Source organism: Eschscholzia californica, unplaced genomic scaffold, assembly GCF_041429995.1.
Source record: "Eschscholzia californica isolate CP2 unplaced genomic scaffold, dmEscCali1.0.p SCAF_6, whole genome shotgun sequence".
Classification (NCBI taxonomy): domain Eukaryota; kingdom Viridiplantae; phylum Streptophyta; class Magnoliopsida; order Ranunculales; family Papaveraceae; genus Eschscholzia; species Eschscholzia californica.
In genome coordinates, this window is record NW_028238483.1 from 22,982,663 (window position 1) to 23,006,723 (window position 24,061).

Sequence of the window (24,061 nt, forward strand, 5' to 3'; positions counted from 1 at the left end):
TATTTCCCTAATATCCCCTAACTTTGTGACCAGCTTCCTGCCTAGCCCCTAACTTTATCAAATATTCCCATATGACCCATTTTTTAGTTACCGTTAGCACACCGTTAACTAGTCATCACCTTCTCTCTCTGCCACATCATCTTCTTGTCACCTCATCGTCTTCACCGGCGAGGGTCGCCGACCGACAAATTTTCCGGCCGGCGACCTTCAAACATTAATTTTTTTCTCTCCCTCTCGCTCTCTGAAATTTTTTTTTTCTCTTCTCTCTCTCTAATCAGATCTAGAGAGGCGTGGTCTGTTCAAGAACATACCTCCCCTCTCTCTAGATCTGATTAGAGAGAAGGGAGAAAAAAAATTTAGAGAGAGAGGGAGAGAAAAAAAATTAATGTTGAAGGTCGCCGACCAGAAAATTTGCCGGCTGACGACCCTCGTCGGTGAAGACGATGAGGTGGCGAGAAGATGATGTGGCAGAGAGAGAAGATGAGATGGAGGAGAGAAGGTGATGACTAGTTAACGGTGTGTTAACGGTAACTGAAAAAAGGGGTCATCTAGAAATATTAGATAAAGTTAGGGGCTAGGCAGGAAGCTGGTCACAAAGTTAGGGGCTATTAGGGAAATAACCCAACTTTGTATGTAGCTTTCAACGCCTATAATTGATTTCAGATTTTTATTGTTTTTAAAATATTAACTTATTTTTAATTTTTTTTTCTAATGGCTTTTTGTTTCTTATAGTTTGTAAATGTGATATCTTTTTTATGAGTTAATTCCTATTTGGTCCCCTACTTTGTGTCCAGCTTCCTTTATGACCCCCTATTCTCTGTAAATTCAAATTTGGCTCCCTATTTTCATGTAAATGCCATAACTACTCCTCCCATTAATATATTTTTAAAATAAATTCAATTAGTAAATATCTCTCTCCACCTCACTTCCGCCTCACATCCCTCTCCACCACACATGTCTCTCCACCTCACCTCCTTCTTCTCCGACGAAGGTCGCCGATCGAAAATTTTCCGGCCGGCTACCTTCAAACATAATTTTTTTTTAAACTCCCCTCTTTCTCTCTCTAAAAAAAATCCTCCATGCTCTCTCTAAATATTCTGGTCTGGTTTTTCCGGCGTTCGCCGGAATATTTAGAGAGAGAGAAGGGAGAGAGATAGAGGGAGAGAGAGAGGAAGAGATTTTATTTTATTTTTATGTTGAAGGTTGCCGGTCGGAAAAAATTTCGGCCGACGACCTTCGTCGGAGAAGAAAGAAGTGAGGTGGATAGGGGGATGAGGTTGAGAGACATGTGTGGTGTAGAGGGAAGTGAGGAGAGAGATACTTACTAATTAAATTTATTTTGAAAATATATTAATGAGAAGGGTAGTTATGGCATTTGCATGGAAATAGGGGGCCAAATTTGAATTTACAGAAAATAGGGGCCATAAAGGAAGTTGGTCACAAAGTAGGGGACCAAATAGAAATTAACTCATTTTTTATTCATATTTGTCGACCAAAACTATTAACCTTCTGTGATTTTCTAGACAAAATTGTCTGTGCCCGTGAGGGCACGGGTTATAACTAGTCTATTATATAAAACACAATGTTTTGCGTTTTATATAATAGATTAGGACAAATCAAAAGACAAATTTAGCTGTTCGTCGTGTTTATTGTTAAATCTATTATCTACCAAAGAAAATGAAAATTCGTTCACTCAATCGTTAAAATCTATTATACAAACTTTGTTCACCCATGATATTGTAGTCGCTCATCTCGGTTTAGCTTCAATTGTGGCCTTTACATCCATATATCTAATTACAACACTAATTACCTGAAATAATGTGTTGGTGTATTGGGAGTTAAAACTCTTCCAATCAATTTGATACTAATGACCATTTTTGTAACTCTCTGTTTGACACAAAGTCTATCTTTTAAATCTTATCTTTTACTCATCTTCTCAGTCATAACGGTTGCTAAAATTTAAGTTGGGCGGTGATACTCCCTAGACTTTTTGTCTCCCCACTATCCTTATTACCTCAACTATCCCACGATTCTTGTGCTAATGACAGTAGCTTCTCTATAGTCACATGGTTGAGTTCTCTCCTTTGGTTTATCAAAATTTGTGGATAGTGATCTCAGGCCGTAGGTACTCTCTTTATCTTTTGAATCTCTAAATATTGTTTCGGTAAGCTCTTCCTAAAAGACTATCTATATGTAAGTACACCACTACCTATCTCGAATCACAATTTTAAGAAAATTTGGTTCTGAATAATTAGTTAAAATCCTAACTTATATCTTATCTAATAATTTTGTCTGGAAAGGTCTGTAAATATATTTCGTATCTATGTTTCTCTCTAACAACTACGTGGAGGTTTGTATCTTTTTCTTTAATTTGACCATCTTCAGTTCGCTCTAACTTGTGTGTTTATCTCTCCCTAATAACAGGTGAACTTAATCTTCCTTTTCACCAATATATTCAAAGGCTGTTACAAACTCTATTCAAGTCTCCTTGACTTGTCATGATCTGAAATTTGTGATTTTCTTCGCAGATTTTGATGTACCTATTATGTGAAAGAGTTACAACACTTCATAAGATTGTAAGAATAACTCAAAGAATTTTTTTGTCAACTCAAAGTTCACATTTCTACTTTTCTTTATGTTTTAGCATATGCTGGTAGAGGGGAAACCGATCAAAATTAATAAAGGTGTATGATTTGTGAGTATTACACATAATAGGGTATTTGATGGTGTGTGGTTTTGTAACATATTTGACTCTAGAGTTACAGGGTTTCTAAGAGCGTGGACTAAACTTTAGTTAAGACTCTTACTTTTAGGTTAAGAAACATGTACATATGGATATATATGTGCATAAGATGGTATAATAAAAGAGTTATGGTTCAAATATTTTACTTCTAAGTGATTATTGAACCATCTTGGATTTTAAAAATTTGTTGTATCCATAAATAATGATTTGTCTAAGTTTTAATAATTTTTCATCTTTTAACTCATTTGCGTTGTACTTATAATTCTTGATCATTTTCTCATTTGTTAGGTTTTACTTATCTAGCGAGGACAAAGGCTTTCCGCCTCTTTTATTTTGTTAGACTTTTATATCAACCAATCCCTGAAATTTCATTCCTATAACAAGGAGATTTCTCCTTATAAATAGAGCAACTATTAAACAAAAATATTATTTCTAGAATAATTTTTGGGCTTATGGTCCAAAAATATACACTTAAGCACAGATTTAATCCTCTCTTATGATTTATAAACCAAAATATTAACATAAATGGATATCTAGTCTATTTGTATCCATCTCTTGAGAAAACACAAATCCATAGAATTCATATTAAATCATAATACCTAATCTAACCTTCTATATAAACAAAAACTGATTTTTCTTCAAAATCTTCAAATATCCGTTTTCTATTTTTATCTCCCACTTTCTCTGTCCAATCACGATCATATTCACAGAAACTTTATCTTCATTCTTCTCCAAACTATTAATGTTCTCTCTCTAAAACCGAATCCTCTTTTCAACCTCCATTATTGAGTCTCGAAATCTGCTTCATCTTCATTAGATTAGCTGAAAACTCCATTGTTTATTTCGATTTCCATCATCAAAGATTCAGATTCGTACCTTTGTTAAGATCAACAAGTTTAATCTTTCTTTTTAATGTATTTCATCATCATATTTAAAGTTATTTATGAATTGGTTTCATCTCTGTATAATCTCTTGTTGTTGTTCATCATTATTCATGATTTTCTCTCTCTAAGATCTTCATAACCGATTTATTGGATTAATGTTTAATCCGTGTTTACAAATTCATTTCCTTAGATTATATTATGTTTGTCTCCATGTATTATGTTACTTTTCAGTAGTTTTAAGTTACAGATGTTGATTTTTAGAGGATTTTTTGATATCAGATCCGGTAATCGTACCATTTCTGAAGCAGAGATGATTCCGTACGTTTTTTTGTAATAGAGAAAGTATGTGCATTTATTGAACATCACACATTTGTACTATAGAAGATTCCGTACAATGTTACTATAACAGAATGTAAACAACGTGTATTGTGCAAAAAATTATATGTACTTTATTGAGCTTTACACACTTGAACCACTGAAGATTTCGTACAATATACTGTAACAGAATGTAAACATTGTGTAATGTTCCAAAAATTATATGTAATTTATTGCACATTATACATATTTTTTCACATAACAGTGGCATTGTGATTCAAACTAAAGATTGTTTGTCTCCCAACATATTATGAAGTTTAACAAACACTATGCATAATTTACTCCATTATACATGTCGTTTCTAGTAAATTATATGTTATGTTGACAAATGTATATGTTTTTCTTTTTGTAGTTTTGCTGTTACTTATGGAATTTCCTACAGAATCATCCAATCTAAGTAAGACCACAAAACTAAAATCTGATGGCTGGGATAAAATATTTACTGAAGTTGGTCAATTGTTTCCTGGTGGTGCAAAAGCATTTCGATATGCTCTTCAACAATATAGTATAAACACAGGGCATGATTTCAAATTCACCAAAAATGATTTAAAACGTGTAACTGTTGTTTGTCCTGTTCAAGACTGCAAATGGAGAGTACATGGATGTGCACCATTTCTGAACCAGAGAAGATTTTGTATGTTTTTTTGTAACAGAATGTAAACGATGTGTAATTTAAAAGAAATTATGTGTAATTTATTGGATATGACACATATACATTTGATAAATTACGTTGTATACATGACAAATGAGGGTTTCGTCGTCATAAATAACACATAATTTACAAACTCGTTTCATAATTTGTATTCGATGTGTGGTTATGTATGAGTAAAAACGAAAATAAATGCTGCTGTAATGTTCCCCAAAAAATATACTCTTTCCAAATCTGAAAGTTAAGTGAGAGAAAGTGATATATACGTTTTGTATATTAACCCCCAAATCACGCTAAATTGAACCCAAAAAATATACTCTTTCCAAGTCTGAAAGTTAAGTGAGAGAAAGTGATATATACTTTTTGTATATTAACCCCCAAATCACGCTGATTGATCTCAGAAAATATACTCTTTCCAAATCTGAAAGTTGAGTGAGAGAAAGTGATATATACGTTTTGTATATTAACCCCCAAATCACGCTAAATTGATCCTAGAAAAATTTGGTCATTGATCTTATTCGTAAAGTGGGAGATTCGATTTGGTTTCCAAATCTGAAAGGATGAGGGAGAAAATCTGTTTTGGAAAATATCCGTTTTCCTATTTAATTCTCCAAAATCACGCTAGAATGTTGTTGTTTCAAATTTGGTCCGACCGCAATTTTTAAATTAGCAGGAAATCTGTTGGGGACACGGATGGAAATGTTTATTATATAGTAAGGGTTTTTAGGTCCAAAGTGCAAAAGGACTAAAAACCCATTTTTTGGAAGATTGGGCCCTAAACCCTTTTTGGACATTATTTTGGGCCTTATACCCATGGACTCTTCTTAGAATGGTCAGAATTTTCTCGGTTTTCATCCAATAATCTTCAACAAGAAGATTCGATTAACTTCAAAATTTCTTAATTTCGATAAATTTCTTGATTTTTATTCAATCAGGTTAGGCCTCTTGTAAAGAGATTGAATCAACCTCAGAAATTCATCAGTGGATGCCTTGTGGAAGGTGTTCTAAAGATCGGGAGTGTTAGAGCTAGAAGTCAATGATATTCTTTTAAAAAGAGCTAATAGTTGTAACACAAAGTCTATTTTTGCAACTTAAAGGTCATTTATTTTCATAACGAGTCATCAACTACTTTATGATGTATAAAACCTTGAACATAATCCACCGTGTCGTGGGGCACGGGTCATACCTCATATATATATGGGTTGGTTTAGTAATGAGTTTTTTAATGATTTTTATGAAAAAATGATTTATGGGTTGTTGGTTTCTTTTTTACCTGATAATCCACCCGTTCTTCCCACCACGACACCAACTATCGCCACCACTTGAGAGAGAGAGAGAGAGAGAGAATGGGTGGTGGTGGTGGTGTTATCAGACAATGGTTGTGATGAAGTTAAAGATTAAGAAGTAAACAGTAAGTATTTTAATTCTTAGAATTAAAATTAAATTGCTCTCTAAGCAATAGGTCAAACAGACCGAATGTCAATATGCCCCCAATACTTTATGTATCCTCCGAATCACTGGCCAATCTTTATCGTACTTGAATTTATTACGTGAAATTCATTTTTAAGGGTGAATTGATAAAATAGCAATACTTTTTATTATCATGTAATGAGCATATCGAGTTTTCATTATTATATCGAAGAAGTTCAGTAGCGGTTCATGTCTTTTTTTAAGAGAAATTAACTACCATTAGAGAACAAAAATAGTTACAACCTAACAGTTATCTTTAAGAGTGGACTTACAAATTGCCATTCTTGAGGAGTAAGAGAGCTTTTAGTAAGTTTAACAAGTTCAGCAGCTTTTGAATTAGCTGATCTATATACAAATTTACATTGCAAAGTATCAAAAAAAGATCGCAAATCTGATTAAGTTGATGGTTCATTGACTGGTCTAGTGGGCTGCCTTGCCATCTCCATTGATTGTTGCTATTATGTTTTTGGAATCTCCCTCCAAAACGAGCTTCAAAAAGTTCATATCTCTGGCCATAAGTAAAGCATGATAAGCCGCCAAAGCTTCTCCCTCGTCTACTGATCTACATCGAGTGATGAAGGATTTCCCTGCAATACAATTGGATAAAGCATCATGAAATATAATAGCAATGGTCACATCTTCAGTGATCTGAGTGAAGGAAACATCAAAGTTACATTTGAGCATGGTAGGAAGAGGGTGAGTCCACTTGGTATTGTTGTTAGTTTGTAATTCAGGAACAATAGTACCAGGGTGAGTGGAGGGACTCAAAAGTCTGATTTGTTCTTCAACCAGAGGTTGTATTCTAACTATACAATCTTGGAATGAAGGTTTCTTGATCTGGAATAGTGCTTCACATCTTATTTTTCAGACCATCCACAGTAAAGAAGTAATGTAAATGATAGATTAGGTTATCAACCTCATTAAGAGCCATTGGAGATAACATGAAATCCTCAAAAAGATCCTTCTTCTGTGCCTCTATTGTCAATGTGATAGGGAGCGCAAAACAAACTGCTTAAATGAAGGGACAATCAAAGAATAAATGGTCCCAAACTATCCTTATGATCATTACACATCAGACAATGTGTATTATCTAAGGGAATGACTTAGATAATAGCTCTAAAGTAGGGAGTATGTTGTTATAAAGTTTCCATAAGAATAGTTGTATTCTAGGGGTGCAATTTAGCTTCCAAAGCTCTTCCAGTACTCATCATCGTTAAGTTCAGGTTGGTGATGGCTAATGAGAATGTTATACATCGATTTGACAGAATATAATCCTGTCTTGGTGTTGCTCCAGTGTGGTAAGTCTGATTGATTTGAGGCTAGAAGAATTGTCTTGATTCTATTGACTATTTCCTCAGAGAAAAGTTGGGACAACAACACCCATTCCAAGTTGTTTTGATCTAGCATAAGCTGACTAATAGTTTGGAAACACTATTAGATGGTGTGATATTTAGAGCGGTTGTGCCAGGGATCCACATATCTAACCAGATGTTGATATTTTGTCTATTTCCAACTTCCCATTCAATTTCTTTATCAACCAAAGGCAGCAACTTTGTTATACATTTCCACCATGAAGATGTACCTTGTACTTTAGCTTGTCTGATATCTTTATTAGGGTGATATTTGGCAGTAGTAAATTCGGAAAGGAGAGGGGACCTATTGCTTTTCAATCTCTATATTTGTTTGGCCATGAGTGCTTTGTTGTCGTGGTTTAAATCTCTGAATCCAAGGCCTCCAAGGGCCCTCTTCTTAGAGAGCACTGACCAAACTTTTAGACATAGTCCCTTGCCATTCTTTTTTTCCCTACCAAAAGTCCCTTGGCAGGGACTCCATACTCTTAATGACTTTTCTAGGAACTTCAAAACAGAACATTTGGTATTTTTGGGCAGCAGAGACAGAAGATCTAATAAGTTCTGCTTTGCCTGCCTGGGAAAGGAGTTTAGCTTTTCATCTTGAAATTTTTTATTGCATTTTTTGCGTCAATGTGTCAAAACTCTTGATCTTATACTTCCCTATAAACATGGCAGTACCCAAATACTTCTCGTGCTGACCCATTCTTTTGACTTTCATTATCCTGGCTACCATCCTGCCCAAACGGTGATGGGTGTTGTGACTAAAGAATATACTTGATTTTTGGAAGTTAATGACCTGACCTGACATCCTGCCAAAATGTTGAAGAAGGTTATAAAGGTAATGTTCTTCTTCAATGCCTAACTTAATGAATATGAGGCAGTTATCTGCAAACAATAGATGGTTTATGATAGGTCTAGCGGTGGAGTGTTTAAATCCTGTTATATGACCCTCCTCTTGAGCTTTATTAATGAGTCTGCTTAAAGCCTCCATACAAATGATGAATAAGTAAGGTGACAGTGGGTCACCTTGTCTAAGTCCTTTTGTTGGAGAGAAGAAGGAACGAGGCTTACCATTAAGTAATACAGACAACGATGTTGTCGATACTTGATATGCATTGTTTAATTAGATGATCGAAATGTGTAGAAAAACCAAGATTATTTAAAATGGACAGCAGGAAAGACCATTCAACTCTATCAAAGGCCTTGGACATATCAAGTTTAAGCCCCATGTATCTAGCTTTGCCTTTCTTTGTTCTCATAGAGTGGATAATTTCATGACCAATTATCACATTATCAATGATTTGCCAACCTGGTAAGAAAGCGACTTGATTTGGTGAGATGATATCATTCAATATAGGTTTGATCCTATTTGATATAAGTTTGGAGATTATCTTGTATGTTGTGTTACAGAGACTTATGGGTCTAAAATGAGATGGGTTTGTGGGAGTTTTAGTTTTGGGGATGAGAGATATGTGAGTTGTATTAAACAAATCCAAAATCTTTCCAGTTCTGAAAAAATCTTGAACCATTTCGATATTGGTTCCAACAGTATCCCAATTCTTCTGAAAGAAGATAGGTGAGAACCATCTGGTCCAGGTGCCTTCTCACCCATCATGTGTTTGATAACTACGGTGACTTCCTTGTGAGTGGCAACGGATAACAACTTGCCATTTTCTGCTTGAGTAATTTGAGGTATGAAAAGTTCTGAGATGATAGGATCGAAGTCAGGGTTTGAAGTTTGAGAGAAAGTTTGAAGATGTGTAGTGAGAATTGCTTGTAATTCTTCCTGATCTGTAACCCATCTATTGTCCTGACTATAAAGGGCTTTTATATAATTGTTGGCTTTTCTGGCTCAAGCAATAACATGAAAGTATTTAGAGTTTTTGTCCCCAAGGCTAATAGACATATCTTTTGATTTAGTTTTCCAGTAATGCTCTTGGAGGTTGTAGTTTTCTTATATTTGTTGAGACAAAGTGATTCGTTTATAAGGATCCAGTTCCTTATCTAATCGGGAGGTAAGATTTGTCAATTCAGTTTGAAGGGAGTTGAAATGGTTTCTATTCCACTTTCCTAATCTATTTCTGACCTTGGATAACTTAGGTTAACACACTATTGAGGCAAACCAAGGCAATCTTCCTCCCAAGCTTTGTTGATTTCCACTTTGCATTGTGGATCGGCCAACTAACCACTAAAGAACTTAAATTATTTCCTGTGAGGGGTACTAGTATTGGTTTGAGCTAGTAGAGGCCTATGATCAGAGGCTATCATAAGAAGATGATGCACCTGTGTATCCGAAAACCATGAGTTCTAATGAAGATTGACCATGGCTCTATCTAGTATTTCTTGTATGTTATGAGGCCCCTTTTTCATATTATCCCAGGTAACGGGATGACCTATGTATCCCTTCTGTGAGTCCAAGATGTGCAATCCTGTTGCTGATGGAGATGAAATCTTTATCAGTCACGGAACTACCGCCTTGCTTTTCTTTCTCATCAAGAATAAAATTTAAATCACCGATCAATAACCAAAAACTGGAGTTCGAAAGATTGTTGCCTATGGTTATTTGTAATCTGTCCCACGGTTCCAGTCTATGGGTTCTGTCGGGATGACCGTAGAAGAAGGTCATGTGTAGAATTGATCCCATAAGAAGGTCCTTGACTATAGTATGAAATTGGTGTCATTTTGTATGATGTGAACATCCCACTTCTCAGTCCAAGCAAGGTAAAGGCCCCCTGATAGTCCTTCCGAAGGAATGGCAACGAAGGTTAAAACTTTGAAAGGTATGGCTTGGTTAATAAATTTATTATTTTTTGCGTTGGCAGAGGGGGAGGCATAACCTTATTTTGGTCTTCATCAACAACACTCACAGTCAGGTTTGGTTCCTCCAATTTAATACATGCTCAAATTAATGATGATAATTTTGAGTGGGATTTACTTTATTTATATGGTCCACCTAGGTTAGGTGACTGGTCCAATTTTTGGCAATCTTTGTCGTCTCAATTACAGACGATATCTTCGCCATATCTGTGCATAGGCGATATGAATTCCATCGCTTCCAACAAAGAAAAATGGGGAGGGCCAACATTATCTCGTATGTCTACCCTTCTCTCGGCTTCTATTGAGGAAATAGGCTTAATTGGATTGGGCTTCAACGGTCCGACATATACCTGGACAAACAACAGGAACCTAGATAATCTAGTTCCTGGAGAGGTTGATAGGGTTCTTGCTGATGCAAATTGGCTGGATCATTACCAACATGCTAGAGTTTTTCATTTACCGAGATACAACAGCGACCATTGACTGATTTTACTTAAAACTCAAGTACAGTCAGGCAGACTACCAGATCAGACAAATTTGAGACTTTCTAGATGAAACGACAGAGTTACAATGATGAATTGGCACGAGTATGGAGTAATCAAAATCAGAATTTTCAGCCCAAATTACAGTCAACGAAAAAAGAGTTACGTAATTGGAGCAAAACCACCTTTGGCAATATAGAAAGAAGGTTAACGGTGCTTCGGTCTCAATTGTTACATGCTCAAGGATCACAACCAGATCAGGAAACACTGTTACGGGAAGCCACTCTACCAGAGGAACTGATTCATATGGAGGAGGTACAACGAACTAAGATGGAGCAAGCAATTTTGGGCATTGAATGGCGACCGCAACATCAAAGCATTTCATACGTCTGTTGCCATACGCAGGAAGAAAAATCATATACAATCTCTAACCACTTTCACAGGGGTAACTATTTCTAATGAAAATGCTATAGCAGAACAATTAGTCGTTCACTTTCAAAATTATTTCAAGTCCATAAGAGTGGAACAGATTCCAGCAGAGGTATTACAAAATTATTAGCAACTGTCGGTTGACCATCAGCATTCCCTATTGACAATACCAACAGAAGATGAGATTAAGGAGGTGGTTTTTTGTTTGGGTTTCTATAAAAAGTCCAGGGCCAGATGGATTTTCATGTGCCTTCTACCAAAAGGGGTGGGACATCTTAAAGAATGATCTCGTCAACTGACGCAGGATATCTCTTTGACCCACATAAAGGAGTTTCACAAACAGGTTATGTTTTTACTAGTGGTGGTACCACTTTCTCATGGCGATCAAGTAAGCAAAGTATGTCCGCTATATCTTCTAACCACTCAGAGATTATTGCTCTTCATGAAGCTACACAAGAATGTGTATGGCTAAGGTCTATTACCAGTCATATTAGACTTTCATGTGATTTTCCTAGAATTACAAAGTCACCTACCATTATTTATGAAGACAATGCGGCTTGCATTGCTCAAATCAATGAACAATATATTAAAGGTGATCGAACGAAACACATTTCACCAAAGTTATTTTTCTCGCATCATCTACAAAAGAATGGGAAAATTGATATTTAGAAGATACACTCATGTGAGAATTATGCCGACTTGTTTACCAAGTCTTTGCCTACTACAACGTTCAGAAAATTAGTACAAGGCATCGGAATGCAAAGTTGAATAATCCGATGATGTAAAACTACATGGTCTTCGATATGATATTTCATCAGGAGAAGAATATTATCATGTGAAGATTTTCGCATCACTAATGCTGGATATCTACAATTTGTACTCTTTTTTCCTTCGTCCAGTTTTTATCCCAATGGGTTTTCCTGGCAAGGATTTTAACGAGACAGTATATTCTCCAACACCACTCAGGATCTCTTCTATTGTACTCTTTGTGCTTCATCAGATTTTTTCCCGCGAGATTTCTCTGACAAGATTTTAATGAGGCAATTATTTCACGTTGTGATCATCCAAGGAGGAGTGTTAGGTAACATGTGGCTTATTGTGAGAAGGTTTATTGTGAGAATGGTGGATGACCACTATTGGTCTACTAACTAAAGGATGAGGTGTCCTTTAAAATCAACCAAATGGGTTGATAACTATTACTTGCTTAAGGGTAACCCCCTTCGCCGGAGTTTAGAGAGAGAGAGAGGAGAGATGAAAAAAAAAAAAAATTTAGGTTTAAAGGTCGCCGGCCTGAAATTGGTCGGCCGGCGACCTTCCCGGAGAAGATGATGAGTTGGCAGGTTTTAACGAGGTGGCAGAGAGAGAAAACATGTTGGAGGAGAGAGAAAAGAAATGGAAGAGAGAGAGTAACGGTGTTATAACGGGAGGGGGCCATATGGACATTTCTCGTAAAGTAGGGGGCTAGGCAGGAAGCTGGTCACAAAGTAGGGGGCCATGAGGGAAATAACCCTTACAATTTACTATATGTACCCCACTCATGTAATTCTCTGGAGACATAAATAGATAAGTGAGAAACCAAGTTGGGAATCAAATAAATACTATCATTATTTCAACAAAAAAAAAAATATAAATACTATCATTTCACCTCTTTCTTTGTTTTATACTTTAATACCAAAATTTGCTTGATATTAATATAGGTGAAACCATGGCCAATTGGCTTTCAATCTCATATCTGAGCCAGTAGATTAGAGACAACAAGAAGTATTTATAATAGAGGGAGATTGCAAGGGTTTGGTTGATCTCATATCCAACGACCAGGATCAAGGCCCTTGGAGACTGTTGGCCCACATAGTTGAGGCCCGTGGGAAAATGAGATCAAGCAATCTAAGGGCACTCTAGTTCACCCCAAGAAAAGCAAACAAAGCACCTCCAACTAGGTTTTTTTTTTTTTTTTATGAAAACCTCCAACTAGGTTGATTTTTGGCCGCATTGATGCTTGTTTTTCTGTTTTGGATTAATTCGTGATGTAATTCATTTGCCATTGGCTCATACATGAAGTTCTCTTTCCAAAACAAAATATAGGGTGAAAACAAATAATTTATAGTCTTTTTTATCGAAATTCTTCCATAGGCTTTTGTATGTTGACTTTCTGGTGATTCTATCTTGTACTTTTTTCTTTTAATATAGTTAATACAATTTAAAGTTGCATTAAAGAAAACAAGTGAAGATCCAAAGAAACAATTCTAGGGTTGACTCGAAATTAATTGATAAAAGTTAACGAGAACCTTTGGTGTTCAACACGTAAACACCAAAAAAATATTAATCAATCTACGGTAGTCAGGTCAATGTCAGTGATTGTACCAGTTTTCTTTTTACAATAAATGGAATCAATAGGTCCGCAACATAGCAGAGTGATTCTTTTTTTTTTTTTTGGAAGTCGACTACGATCTACGTATGTCGTTACATTTGGCACTTGATACATCATAGATGTGATAAGCTCGATAACCGCCCACTCAAACACTAACAGAACCGGACCTATAACCCAACAAGACATGGCCTAAAGCCCAACAACATTATAAGTGCTAGCACTTACTAAGTGATAATCACTTAGTAAGTGATATCACTTGTAAGTGCTATGGCGTTTGTTTTTCATCACTTCTAAGTGTTTGATTTTTGTTTTTATGTTAATTTTAAATGTTATAATCACTTAGGGTCATTTTATTGAGTCTGTGTCTAGTCCCATTTCTTTCTCTTCATGAGGCACTTTGCATTTAAAGGTCTGTAACTCTCATGAAGTTTTCAGAAGAGAGAAATAAGAATGATGTATCATCCATGTAAACAATGTGATTTTATCACTTATTAATGGAAATGGTTCCCTTGGCTTCAAAAAAAAAAAAAAAATAAATGTTATAAAATGAGAAATATTGAAAATATGATACCCAAATTATTATTTTTTTTTTTTTTTGTTGAACCATACCCAAATTATTTATTTCGCCCTAACTTAAAATATTGAAAATATGATAGGGGAAGGCCTTAACAATTAGTAATTAAAAACCCTTACCTAGTTCCTTCCATGTAAATGTAATGCACATTGTTCAACTAAAACCCTTCTCTCTACCTCTTCATTTTTCTTTCTCAAGCTATATGATAATGAAGGAGGAAAACCTTCACTTCTCCATTAGAAATAGTACAAACAATACAAGGAGAGTAGAATTGTTTGTGTTGTGGGTATTTGGTTTAACTTCAATCCTCACACTCTTCATCTTCTATTCTCCAGACTCTTCTAAGTTCAGCCCTCAGACCTCTTTCAAGGTCAATCCTCTGATAAAAGATCCCAGAGATGAAACTTCTCTTCAACTCCAACCCAAAAAAGGTATATTTTTTAGTTCAATGACCCTCTAATTATTTTTCATTCATCTTTGTTTATTTGTTCTAACTATTCTTTTTTTTCTTCTTTTGGAATGATATAGAAACTTTTGATGAGAAGAAGTGTGATTTGTTTAAGGGTAGATGGATACCAGATCTTAGAGGATCACTATATACGAATTCGAGTTGTACAACAATACCAGACTTGAAGAACTGCGCGAAATATGGAAGGAAAGATGTAGATTATCTGAACTGGAGATGGAAACCAGACGAATGTGATCTTCCAAGATTTGATTCTAAGGCCTTTTTATCCGTTGTTCGAGGTAAAAAGTTGGCATTTATAGGTGATTCCGTTGCTCGTAATCAGATGGAATCACTTCTTTGTCTTCTCTCTCAAGTTAAGTATATACTCCAATTCTTTCACCATTGGCATTATTTCTTCTTCTTCTTCATCTAAAGATTGAAAACTAACAACTTCACACATTTTGCAGGAGGAAATTCCTAAAGACATCTACAAGGACTCTGAAGATCGATATCGAACTTTACATTTTCCGTCTTATGATTTCACTCTAATGGTATTCTGGATTCGATTCATTGTGGTTGGAGAAGAAAGAGTAATGAATGGTACGAATACCGGCGTTTTTAATATACATCTTGACAAGATAGACGAGAAATGGAGTCAGAGACTACCTGGTCTAGATTACATTATCATCTCTGATGCTCACTGGTTCTTTCGACGAAACTACTTATACGAAGGTGGTAAAGTTATAGGGTGTATCTACTGTGACGAACCCGAAATACCTAATCTTAGCGTCCCATTTGCCCTAGGAAGAGTTTTTCGAGCAGCGCTCGAGTTCATAAATGATTGCAAAGAATGTAATGGTATAGTTACTCTACTAAGAACATATTCACCTTCACATTTTGAGCATGGGAGCTGGGATAGTGGAGGTAAATGTAATAGAACAAGTCCATTCAGTGAAGATCAGATTGAACTTGCTGGTACTGAGTGGGAAATTAGGACTAATCAAGTAAAAGAGATTGAGAGAATTAAGAAGAAAGGAGGAGATATTGAGAAGAGATTTGAAGTTTTGGATATAACAATGGCTATGATGATGAGACCTGATGGACATCCTGGAATAAATTGGCATAATAAGTATATGAAAGGTTATAATGATTGTACTCACTGGTGTTTACCCGGACCTATCGACGTAGCGAACGAAATGTTGCTCGCTTTGTTGCAGAAGAAAGATGGTTCATCCCTGTAATAATGGAAATTAGGATTCTTCATTTGATAGTGAATCTACATGAGTTTTTCAATACTAATAAGCATTTGATTTTTAATTTGTTGTTTCTATTGTGTATCTGAGTCTGAATATGAATACTCGACGAACTGGTCCACTACAAATTACGAGACTTCAGGGATCTGAAAGAGACTTCATAAGTTCGGGGATCTGAAAGCAGACCAAAAGACGGAAAGACTCAACCATCTTCCGAAACATCAATATAATCATCCCCATTTTCTAACTTTCGATTTATTTTCACTCATTAGCTTTCAAACTGTTCTTAACTTGTTCACTCTTATGGCCCGAGGAAAAGTCAGATCTTTTAACACCGGAAAAAGGTTCTATAAAATACTATTATAACGAGGCTCGAACTAGTTCATTTCAAGTTAGTAAGCACCGGAAAAAGGTTCTACAAAATACTAAATAACGTTTAAGTTGATCCAACATAGAACAACTATCCAACGACAGAAGTAAAACACTCCAGAAATTCGAAGTATATTTGTTATTTAAGTATAAACCTATGCATTTTTTCACAACAAACACTTCTTTTCCGAGCAGCCACAAACAGCATCAGCATGCTGGGCTTATATCTTCGAGACTGCAAAAGACAATAAAAATGGAGTTTGAGGGGGAAATTCTCGCATTTATAAGACTACCAGAAAATAAAATTGTTAGAATTTATTTTTGGAAGATGATATAACCTCCTTCCCAAGTATTCAATGATATCAGTTGTAAGAGTTGATCTTTTCTTATCCTTGAAGGCAAAAGATGCAGCTTTCCTCAGCAGACCAGAAGCAGCAATTGAGCCCAAGACCATCGGATTTAATCGGCTGTAATAATCAGACACCAGAATAGTTTATTAACAATCAGACGAGGTGAAAATAACCAGTTGGAATAGATACAAGACCTGGTAGTTGAATCTTTTTCCGAACTAGATATATGTTGCCGTGCCCAAGATGAAAATACTGCAACACTAAATTCGAGCCACAGAAATTTCGCAAGAAAATCATCAGGTTTATATTGCGAAATGAGTTCACTAAGCCATCAAATTTATAGAGACTCGAAGAAACCAAAAAGTTTCACCTTCCAGAAAGAATATCACCCTGACCGCCACACCTCCGAGGAGATCCAAAGATGCTGACTATATTGACTGCACAAATAATAAAGTAGTGAAAAAGTATAAAGCATTTTCAGATCGATGACACAAAAAGGAAACAAACTAATAACCAAGTAAAGAACATCTGTGTATGTGCTGCTGTGTCGCCGTTCTGCCTTTTTCTACTAGCTGTGCCTACCAACTTGCACGAGGGTCATAAACTATATTACTACTAGAGGCCATGTTATGAAGATTTAACTACTTTATTTCTTGACCCATAGGTTCTTGAACTATTAAATAAACCAATCATCCGGGATATAGGGATAGCTTGGATTGTAATGATCATCACTCGTCCAATCGGATCGATTTTCAGCCTAAAATGTATCGGGTCCAGGAGAATCGAGAATACAAAGCTCCGAGATGTGCATGTACTCTGATCCTTACAAATTATCGACTTCTTAACCATTGCCTATATCTAAATAAACCAGGCAATCACCAATACCATTAAGATTTAATCCTCTGACTTTATACCTGTCACTCCATCACTTATGAGATCAGACTTCCCCTTTCTCAGGATTGTAGTGCCGCCAATCCTGAGCAAAAAACAATTTATGTAATGAGTATTGGAAGCTTAATAGTGTACTAAAAGGATACGAATGAAATACTATCTACTACAATCATGTCGCATTGTGCTTACAAATTAGAATTACCAATATTTATTAAACTTCAGACATAAATATAAAAATAAATAAGAATTGTGTAGTATGACACCCTAATCTCTTTTGTATAATTCTATACATGACGGCCAATCGAAAGATCGTCATCTACGGAAGATAATTGCCAAGCTGAAATTATTTCAATATCGAAAGAATAGAAATACTAGATCTTACCCTTGCGCAAGAGACAGTAGTTCCTCGGAAGGATCTCGATCATTCACTTCAGCATTCAGAACTTTCTGAACGAGACGTTTATATTCGTTCACATTTGGAGTAAGGACAGCCAAAGGATACCCGTGTACCAATTCAGGATGGTTGGTAACAAGAAAGAGTCCATCCTATGAGACATGTTGGAACAAAGTGAAATACAAAACTTCAGAAAAAATAACTAGTAGGGGAAGTTTTAGTATGTTTCTGGATATCTTACCCCATCAATGACAAACGGAACATTTAAACTCCTTGCTAGCTTCATGATTTCGGCCACACATTCCTGGCATATTAGAAAACTGTTATAAGATCTATTAGAGATTGTTAATTTTATTAGGAAGGTGAAAATTCAATACTGAAACCTTTATATCATTTACACAAAATAGGAAGTGAAATTAAACAAAGAGTGGAACAAAGGAAATCAAATGGCAAGAATCGAACAAAAGTAACATGGCCAAGTCAAACTAGAGACAAACTCACCAGAAGAAAAGGATCTCTACCAAGGCCTGGACCAACGACGATGCAGTCAAATCTTTCCATCCACTTAGAAACCTCAGCAAGAACTTTACTTGACACAGACCCTTTCTCCTCGTCCCTGCATATGTTGATTTTAAGAATATCATCACAGAATCCAGTGTGCACACTAAAAATGAGAAAGTTCATAGGAAAAAGCTCACCTTATACTGTAGGACTCTTCGAGAATAGGGTGCACGATCAACTCGGGACTGTAACTTTTTATAATTGGTGCAGCATCTTTGGTACAAAAAACATGAGACAAGTCAGCACCCTGTGGAACAAAAGATACAGTTAACAGCCGAAAACCAACACTTTAAATGGGCTATAGAATTAGTATATTAAACATTACCATAAGAAGATGTATATAGACTAATAAAGGTTCTATTTTGTTCTTTATTAATCTGAATAACGAGTATATTTTTGTTTATTTACTTGTTTTACTTGAATTCTTGCATATCTATATTTCTAAAGAACCAGATCTTAAAGCAAGTCTTTCTCTTAAACTATTAAAAAATCTAATCCAAAGTTAGGTTTTAGATTAATTTGAACAAATACAATCTAAAAAGCTAAGCCTAATCCCAAACATATGAGTCGGAAACATGAAACTAAAGCTCCACCCAAATCCTTCTAGAGAGTTATATTCTCGAACTAAGACACACAAGAAAATGAAAGAGCATATTGAGAAATGTAGTCAGAAGACTAACAATTTTAATTGCCGATATAGCCGCGAAATATGGAGCACCTGTATATTCGCGACAACCACCAATGACAGCCACCTTCCCTGATAACAAACAACATCTGATGAGTAATGGGTGGTCCGAAAAGCAATTGCAGTATTACGAGCAAAATTCTTCACTCCCCATTACATAGATTAGACTAGATTTGACTAAACCATTTTTATTTAGGTAGGGCATTAAGGTGATCGGCTTTACGCTTAATAAATGTAAATTATTGTATAACTTCTACTATCACTTATAAGTGGTGAAAAAAACACACACCCTTGTTGTTAATAGCATTTATATAAAATCTTATTAACCCAACTTAAATTCAGTAATCACATTGGCAATAAGAATGCTGAAATCACATTTTCCCTGATTGTATTTCCTTACTTCTATGGGAAACAATAATTTGAGCATAAAAAAAACCCAACTTGTTTCTTACAATCTGAAACTCACCCAAAATTCAACTCTACAAGAAGACTGATCAAGTGGGTAGATAAAGTCCAACAAGATAAAGAAATTGAACAAAAATAAAACCCTTTGTACAGCTAAAAATGGGAATTTGAATTGATAATAAGTAAAGAAGAGGAGAAGGAAACTGACCTGCTTGACCTTTGTGTCGATTTGGGTCAAGGGTAGGAGTGATTGTTCTTAGAATACTCTCAGCATCAGCTTCTACAGATTTGGTGTTAACAAATTTGGGTTGTTGCATATTGATGATATTCATCATATGGATTTGATTATAATTGTTGTTGTTGTTGGGATGAACATTCAAACACTTTATGAGGAAATTTTGTCGCCTTAGAACAGATGAAAAATTCAACATCAAAATTGTTCGGTTCGTTCAGGAAGGTGAAGGAACCATCTATTTACTTCCTTCTTCTCTTTCATCAACTAAATAATATCAAAAGAATCATAAAGGCATCAAAGTCGTTGTAGTATAGTGGTAAGTATTCCCGCCTGTCACGCGGGTGACCCGGGTTCGATCCCCGGCAGCGGCGTTTCCTTTTTTTTTTTTTTTTTGTTTCCTATCAAAATTACTTTTCAGCTGTTCATACGAGACCCCCTGGTAAACATTTTTCTTACAATTTTCATTTTTGAGAAACCGATTACGAGAAAATGTAGTTGGTATCCAATTTCGCCACAACTTATTTTCCACATCTAAATATGTTGATTTTGGTATCTATTTCCTCTTTTTTCCCTTTTGTTTCTTTTCTCTCCTTTCTTCTCCGTCTCTTAGTAATCTAAAACATGAAAAAAAATACAAAGGAATAGAATAGCAGGGAGGGAGGGGTGGTTGGCGGTTGGCCCTCTCCCTCTCTTAGTAATCTAAAACAAAAAAATACTAGGGGAGAGAATAACAGGGAGGGAGGGATGGTTGGCGGTTGGCCCTCTCCCTCCCTTAATATTCTAAGACAGAACAATACTGGGGGAGAGAATAACAAGGAGGAAGGAGTGGTTGGCCCTCTCCAGACAAGCAAAGTTTTGTTCGGTCGAAGTTGTGTTTCCTATTAGATAATCTCCTCCCATTTTCCTCTCTCCCCCCCCCCCCCCCCCCCCCCCCACCCCTGGATTAGAATACAAAAAGGACTTCCCGCTGTCTCACACCATCAGATCTAGATCAACCAAAGGATTGGACGCATGACTTCTTCACAGACCTCTTCCAAATTAATCAAGAAACCATAGGTAGGTTTTTGAGTTGGAGGACCAAATATTAGTGGGTTAATAAGGTTCTCCTCCACCATAGATGAAATATCATGAGGTGCAGGTCCAAATTTCAGCTTTTGTGGTATCCAAAGTAAAAAGGTGTTTTGGAAGTTGTGTTTTTTTTTTTTTTTTTCTCTTTTTACCCTTTTCAGATCTCTCTCTCTCTAATTAACACATTTTCTTTCTCTTTCACATTTCTCATTCTCAGTTTCTCTCTCAACTTAATGGGAGATTTACTTTCTCTCTCTAAAATATCTCCACTTAGAACCTATTGCTCATCATCTTCTAACCTGATTCAACTTAGAGTTACAAATTGTTGGCAAAAGTATATAATTGTAAAACACTAAATAAATTTCTAATCCAAATCATGAAGTAAAACAAAACCTCATCTTTTTTTTCTCTTAATGTTTTTTCCATCGATTTACTCAGTTTTAAAAGAGTTCAGACCTTAGTTTCTTCTTTCTTGATTGAAGACTGATTAATCAATTTCAAGATCAATTGATAACACCAAAAACTTGTACGAAACTAAACTCAACTTCAAAGTTGAACCACATCTTCTTCTTCTTCTCTTCAAAGCCTTAGATTTACTTTCTCTCTCTAAAATAACTTAATATGAAAAAGGAATAAAACTTTAAAGATAGCGAAAATAGGAAAAATCTGGAGAGAAATTCCAAACTGGAAAAGAATTCTCGGTACAGAAAAAGAATAAAAATAGGATGTATGGAGAGAGAAAATTCCCAGGCTAGTACATAAAATAATTCCCGGTACACAAGAAAATTCCCAGTACATAACTAAATGACCAGTACATAAAACAATTCCCGGTACACAAGAAAATTCTCAGTACAAAAAGTATCTAGTACATAACCAAATGACTAGTACATAAAACAATTCTCGGTACACAAGAAAATTCTCAGTACAAAAGTGTCTCGTACATAACCAAATGCCTAGTACATAGAACAGTTCCCGGTACACAAGAAAATTTCCAGTACAGAAGTGTCTACTACATAATCAAATGGTCAGTACATAAAACAATTCTCAGTATACAAAAAAATACCCAGTACAAAAGTGTCTAGTACATAACCAAATGGCTAGTACATAAAATAATTCCCGGTACACAAGATAATTTCCAGTACAAAAGTGTCCAGTAAATAAAAAACTGTACAAAGAAAAATGTCTTACGGATTTTTTCTCGAGGGATTATTGAAATTTAATGTGTACAAAAATATTTAGTATACATTGATAAGTTCCCTGTATCATTTTTCACTACTCATCTTTTGTGTTGGAATATTGAAATGTAGGATGCACAGAATGTCACACCTAACATCTTAAATTTCCTTCGAAAATTTTACTAGTGTCTAGTACATAACCAAATGGTCGGTGCATAAAACAATTCCCGGTACACAAGAAAATTCGCAATGCAAAAATTGTCTAGTACATAACCAAATGACTGGTACATAAAACAATTCCCAGCACACAAAAAAATTTCTAGTACAAAAGTGTCTAGTACATAACCAAATGACCAGTACATAAAATAATTCCGGGTACACAAGAAAATTCCCAGTAAGAAAGTGTCTAGTACATAACCAAATGGCTAGTACATAAAATAATTCACGATACAGAAGATAATTCCCAGTACAAAAGTGACCACTAAATAAAAAAAAATGTACAGTACAAAGAAAAATGTCCTATAAATTTTCCTTGAAAATAATTTACTTTTTGAAAGGAATGTCCTATAATTGTCTATCATATAAGGAGAGAATGTTTGAGAGAAGGAAAGAAGTTCAAATTAGAAAGGAAAAATATGTTTAAAAAGAAGAAAAAATATAGAGATAATCAAATCAATGGGAAACCACCAAAAAATACATGGAAACAAATCAATGAAAAACTACCAAAAATGAGGAAAATTTCTCTTTGTATAGTTTGTTATCAAAACATAATTGTTACCAAAACCAGAAAAAAAAAATTAGAAGGAATATCTATTACATTTTTCAATAAAATAGTTTACGTTTCGAGCCGTCTGTTTTGAGATTTGTTTTGTTTGCCTCTGTAATTTTTTATATTGTTGATCTTAATTCTTCAATGGTAGCATTTGGAGAGAAGAAAAAGCATAAAACTAACTTGAGAGAAGAAAAATAATAATAGAGAGATAAATAGTTAAATTTAGATATATAAAGTAGTTATAGAGAGAGAGAATTTTCTTGAGATAATTAATGGGAGAGAGAAACTCAATTAAAATCTGGGAAGAGATAAAGATGAAAAAGACACGTGTCACGCTAGAAATGGAAGAACGTGAGTTTGCACGGGTTTTGTGGGATGGCATCTTTTGTAATTTTTCAAAGAACGAAGCCCAAAACAGTAATTCCGCCCCTCCTTTTAACCTGTTGGACCTGCCCCTAATTGAGTTGTCTGACATGGACTGTCCTCACATTTTCCTCTTCTTTTTGGGCGTTTGGCCCAATCCCTCTTTTGATTTTAGGTTTGGGGAAACAAAAAGAATCTGGAGTACAAAATTTGTGTATGAATTTTTTTTTGTTTCCCCTAAGCAATCCTCCCCCTCCCACATCTTTTCCAAGTCGGTTATCCTTAGAAAAAAGTCAGATTTCTCACTCGAAACTTTTTTTTCTCTTTGTCGAATGAAGTTCTGGTGAACAGTTCCTCTCCTCTTCACCATGCACATAAAGAGGAGGGAAAAAGAGGAAGGAAGAGAGAGAGGGAGAAAAAGGGAAAGATGGAAGAGAGAGAATAACAAGTAAGAAAATGTGGTTAGTAGTGGTGCCCAGCACTCAGAAAGTGGTGATCAGAGGTGGGATGAGATGAGAAAGAAAGAGAAGTGGTGTTTGATTTCAGTAAAATTTTACCACCCAAAAAATTTTTATACCCAAAATTTTTTCTTGGTTCTCCAAAACATCCACTTATTTTCATGTGTACCACTCACTAGACTCTTCCACCTTGCATCCTAAGAAAAATACATTGTTTTAAAATGTTAAATTTTTTGTAAAATCAACTACTCATTTTAAATTGTCAAAATTTTGTACCCTAAAACTTTTTCTAGTTTAACGAAAGTCTCGAGTGAGAAAAATACTAACAAGAATACAACAACCAACGAACAAACACTTTAACCAAAAAACCCTCTAAGAGCACTCCTTATTTCCAAAAAGAAAGAAAAGAAAATAAGTTATTTCTTTTTGCCCGAATTTCCTGACCAACTTCTTTTTTAGCTCTTTATTTTCCGTAAATTCAAATTTGGTCT

General features: G+C 35.4%; 2 protein-coding genes and 1 non-coding gene across 3 annotated transcripts; 2 read left to right on the plus strand and 1 right to left on the minus strand.

Moving 5' to 3' along the window:
• Positions 1-14,286: 14,286 nt before the first annotated feature.
• LOC147532582 (xyloglucan O-acetyltransferase 4-like) lies at positions 14,287-15,972 on the plus strand. The gene is made up of 3 exons (XM_086645195.1): positions 14,287-14,574; positions 14,672-14,964; positions 15,059-15,972. The coding sequence occupies exons 1-3, from the start codon at positions 14,346-14,348 to the stop codon at positions 15,830-15,832; spliced, it is 1,296 nt and encodes a 431-aa protein (XP_086501321.1). The 5' UTR covers positions 14,287-14,345; the 3' UTR covers positions 15,833-15,972.
• A 198-nt stretch (positions 15,973-16,170) lies between these two features.
• Positions 16,171-20,027, minus strand: LOC147532583 (pfkB-like carbohydrate kinase family protein). Its single transcript, XM_086645196.1, has 11 exons — positions 19,708-20,027; positions 19,090-19,166; positions 18,547-18,656; positions 18,350-18,464; positions 18,090-18,152; positions 17,837-18,000; positions 17,478-17,539; positions 16,934-17,000; positions 16,758-16,823; positions 16,552-16,680; positions 16,171-16,448 (listed from the first exon to the last, which is right to left on the minus strand). The coding sequence occupies exons 1-11, from the start codon at positions 19,928-19,930 to the stop codon at positions 16,421-16,423; spliced, it is 1,104 nt and encodes a 367-aa protein (XP_086501322.1). The 5' UTR covers positions 19,931-20,027; the 3' UTR covers positions 16,171-16,420.
• Positions 20,028-20,033: 6 nt separating this feature from the next.
• Positions 20,034-20,105, plus strand: TRNAD-GUC (transfer RNA aspartic acid (anticodon GUC)). The gene has a single exon. It is a non-coding gene; the product is annotated as a tRNA-Asp (tRNA).
• Positions 20,106-24,061: the final 3,956 nt, after the last annotated feature.

Excerpts from the sequence above, each read along its gene's own strand:
- LOC147532582 (XM_086645195.1), top strand. The coding sequence starts at position 14,346 with ATGATAATGAAGGAGGAAAACCTTCACTTCTCCATTAGAAATAGTACA. Across the intron at positions 14,575-14,671 it reads TCAACTCCAACCCAAAAAAG|AAACTTTTGATGAGAAGAAG; the intron begins GTATATTTTTTA and ends GGAATGATATAG. Across the intron at positions 14,965-15,058 it reads TTCTTTGTCTTCTCTCTCAA|GAGGAAATTCCTAAAGACAT; the intron begins GTTAAGTATATA and ends CACATTTTGCAG.
- LOC147532583 (XM_086645196.1), bottom strand. The coding sequence starts at position 19,930 with ATGTTGAATTTTTCATCTGTTCTAAGGCGACAAAATTTCCTCATAAAG. Across the intron at positions 18,001-18,089 it reads TTCCGTTTGTCATTGATGGG|GATGGACTCTTTCTTGTTAC; the intron begins GTAAGATATCCA and ends CATGTCTCATAG. Across the intron at positions 17,540-17,836 it reads CTACTGTCTCTTGCGCAAGG|GATTGGCGGCACTACAATCC; the intron begins GTAAGATCTAGT and ends TTTTTTGCTCAG.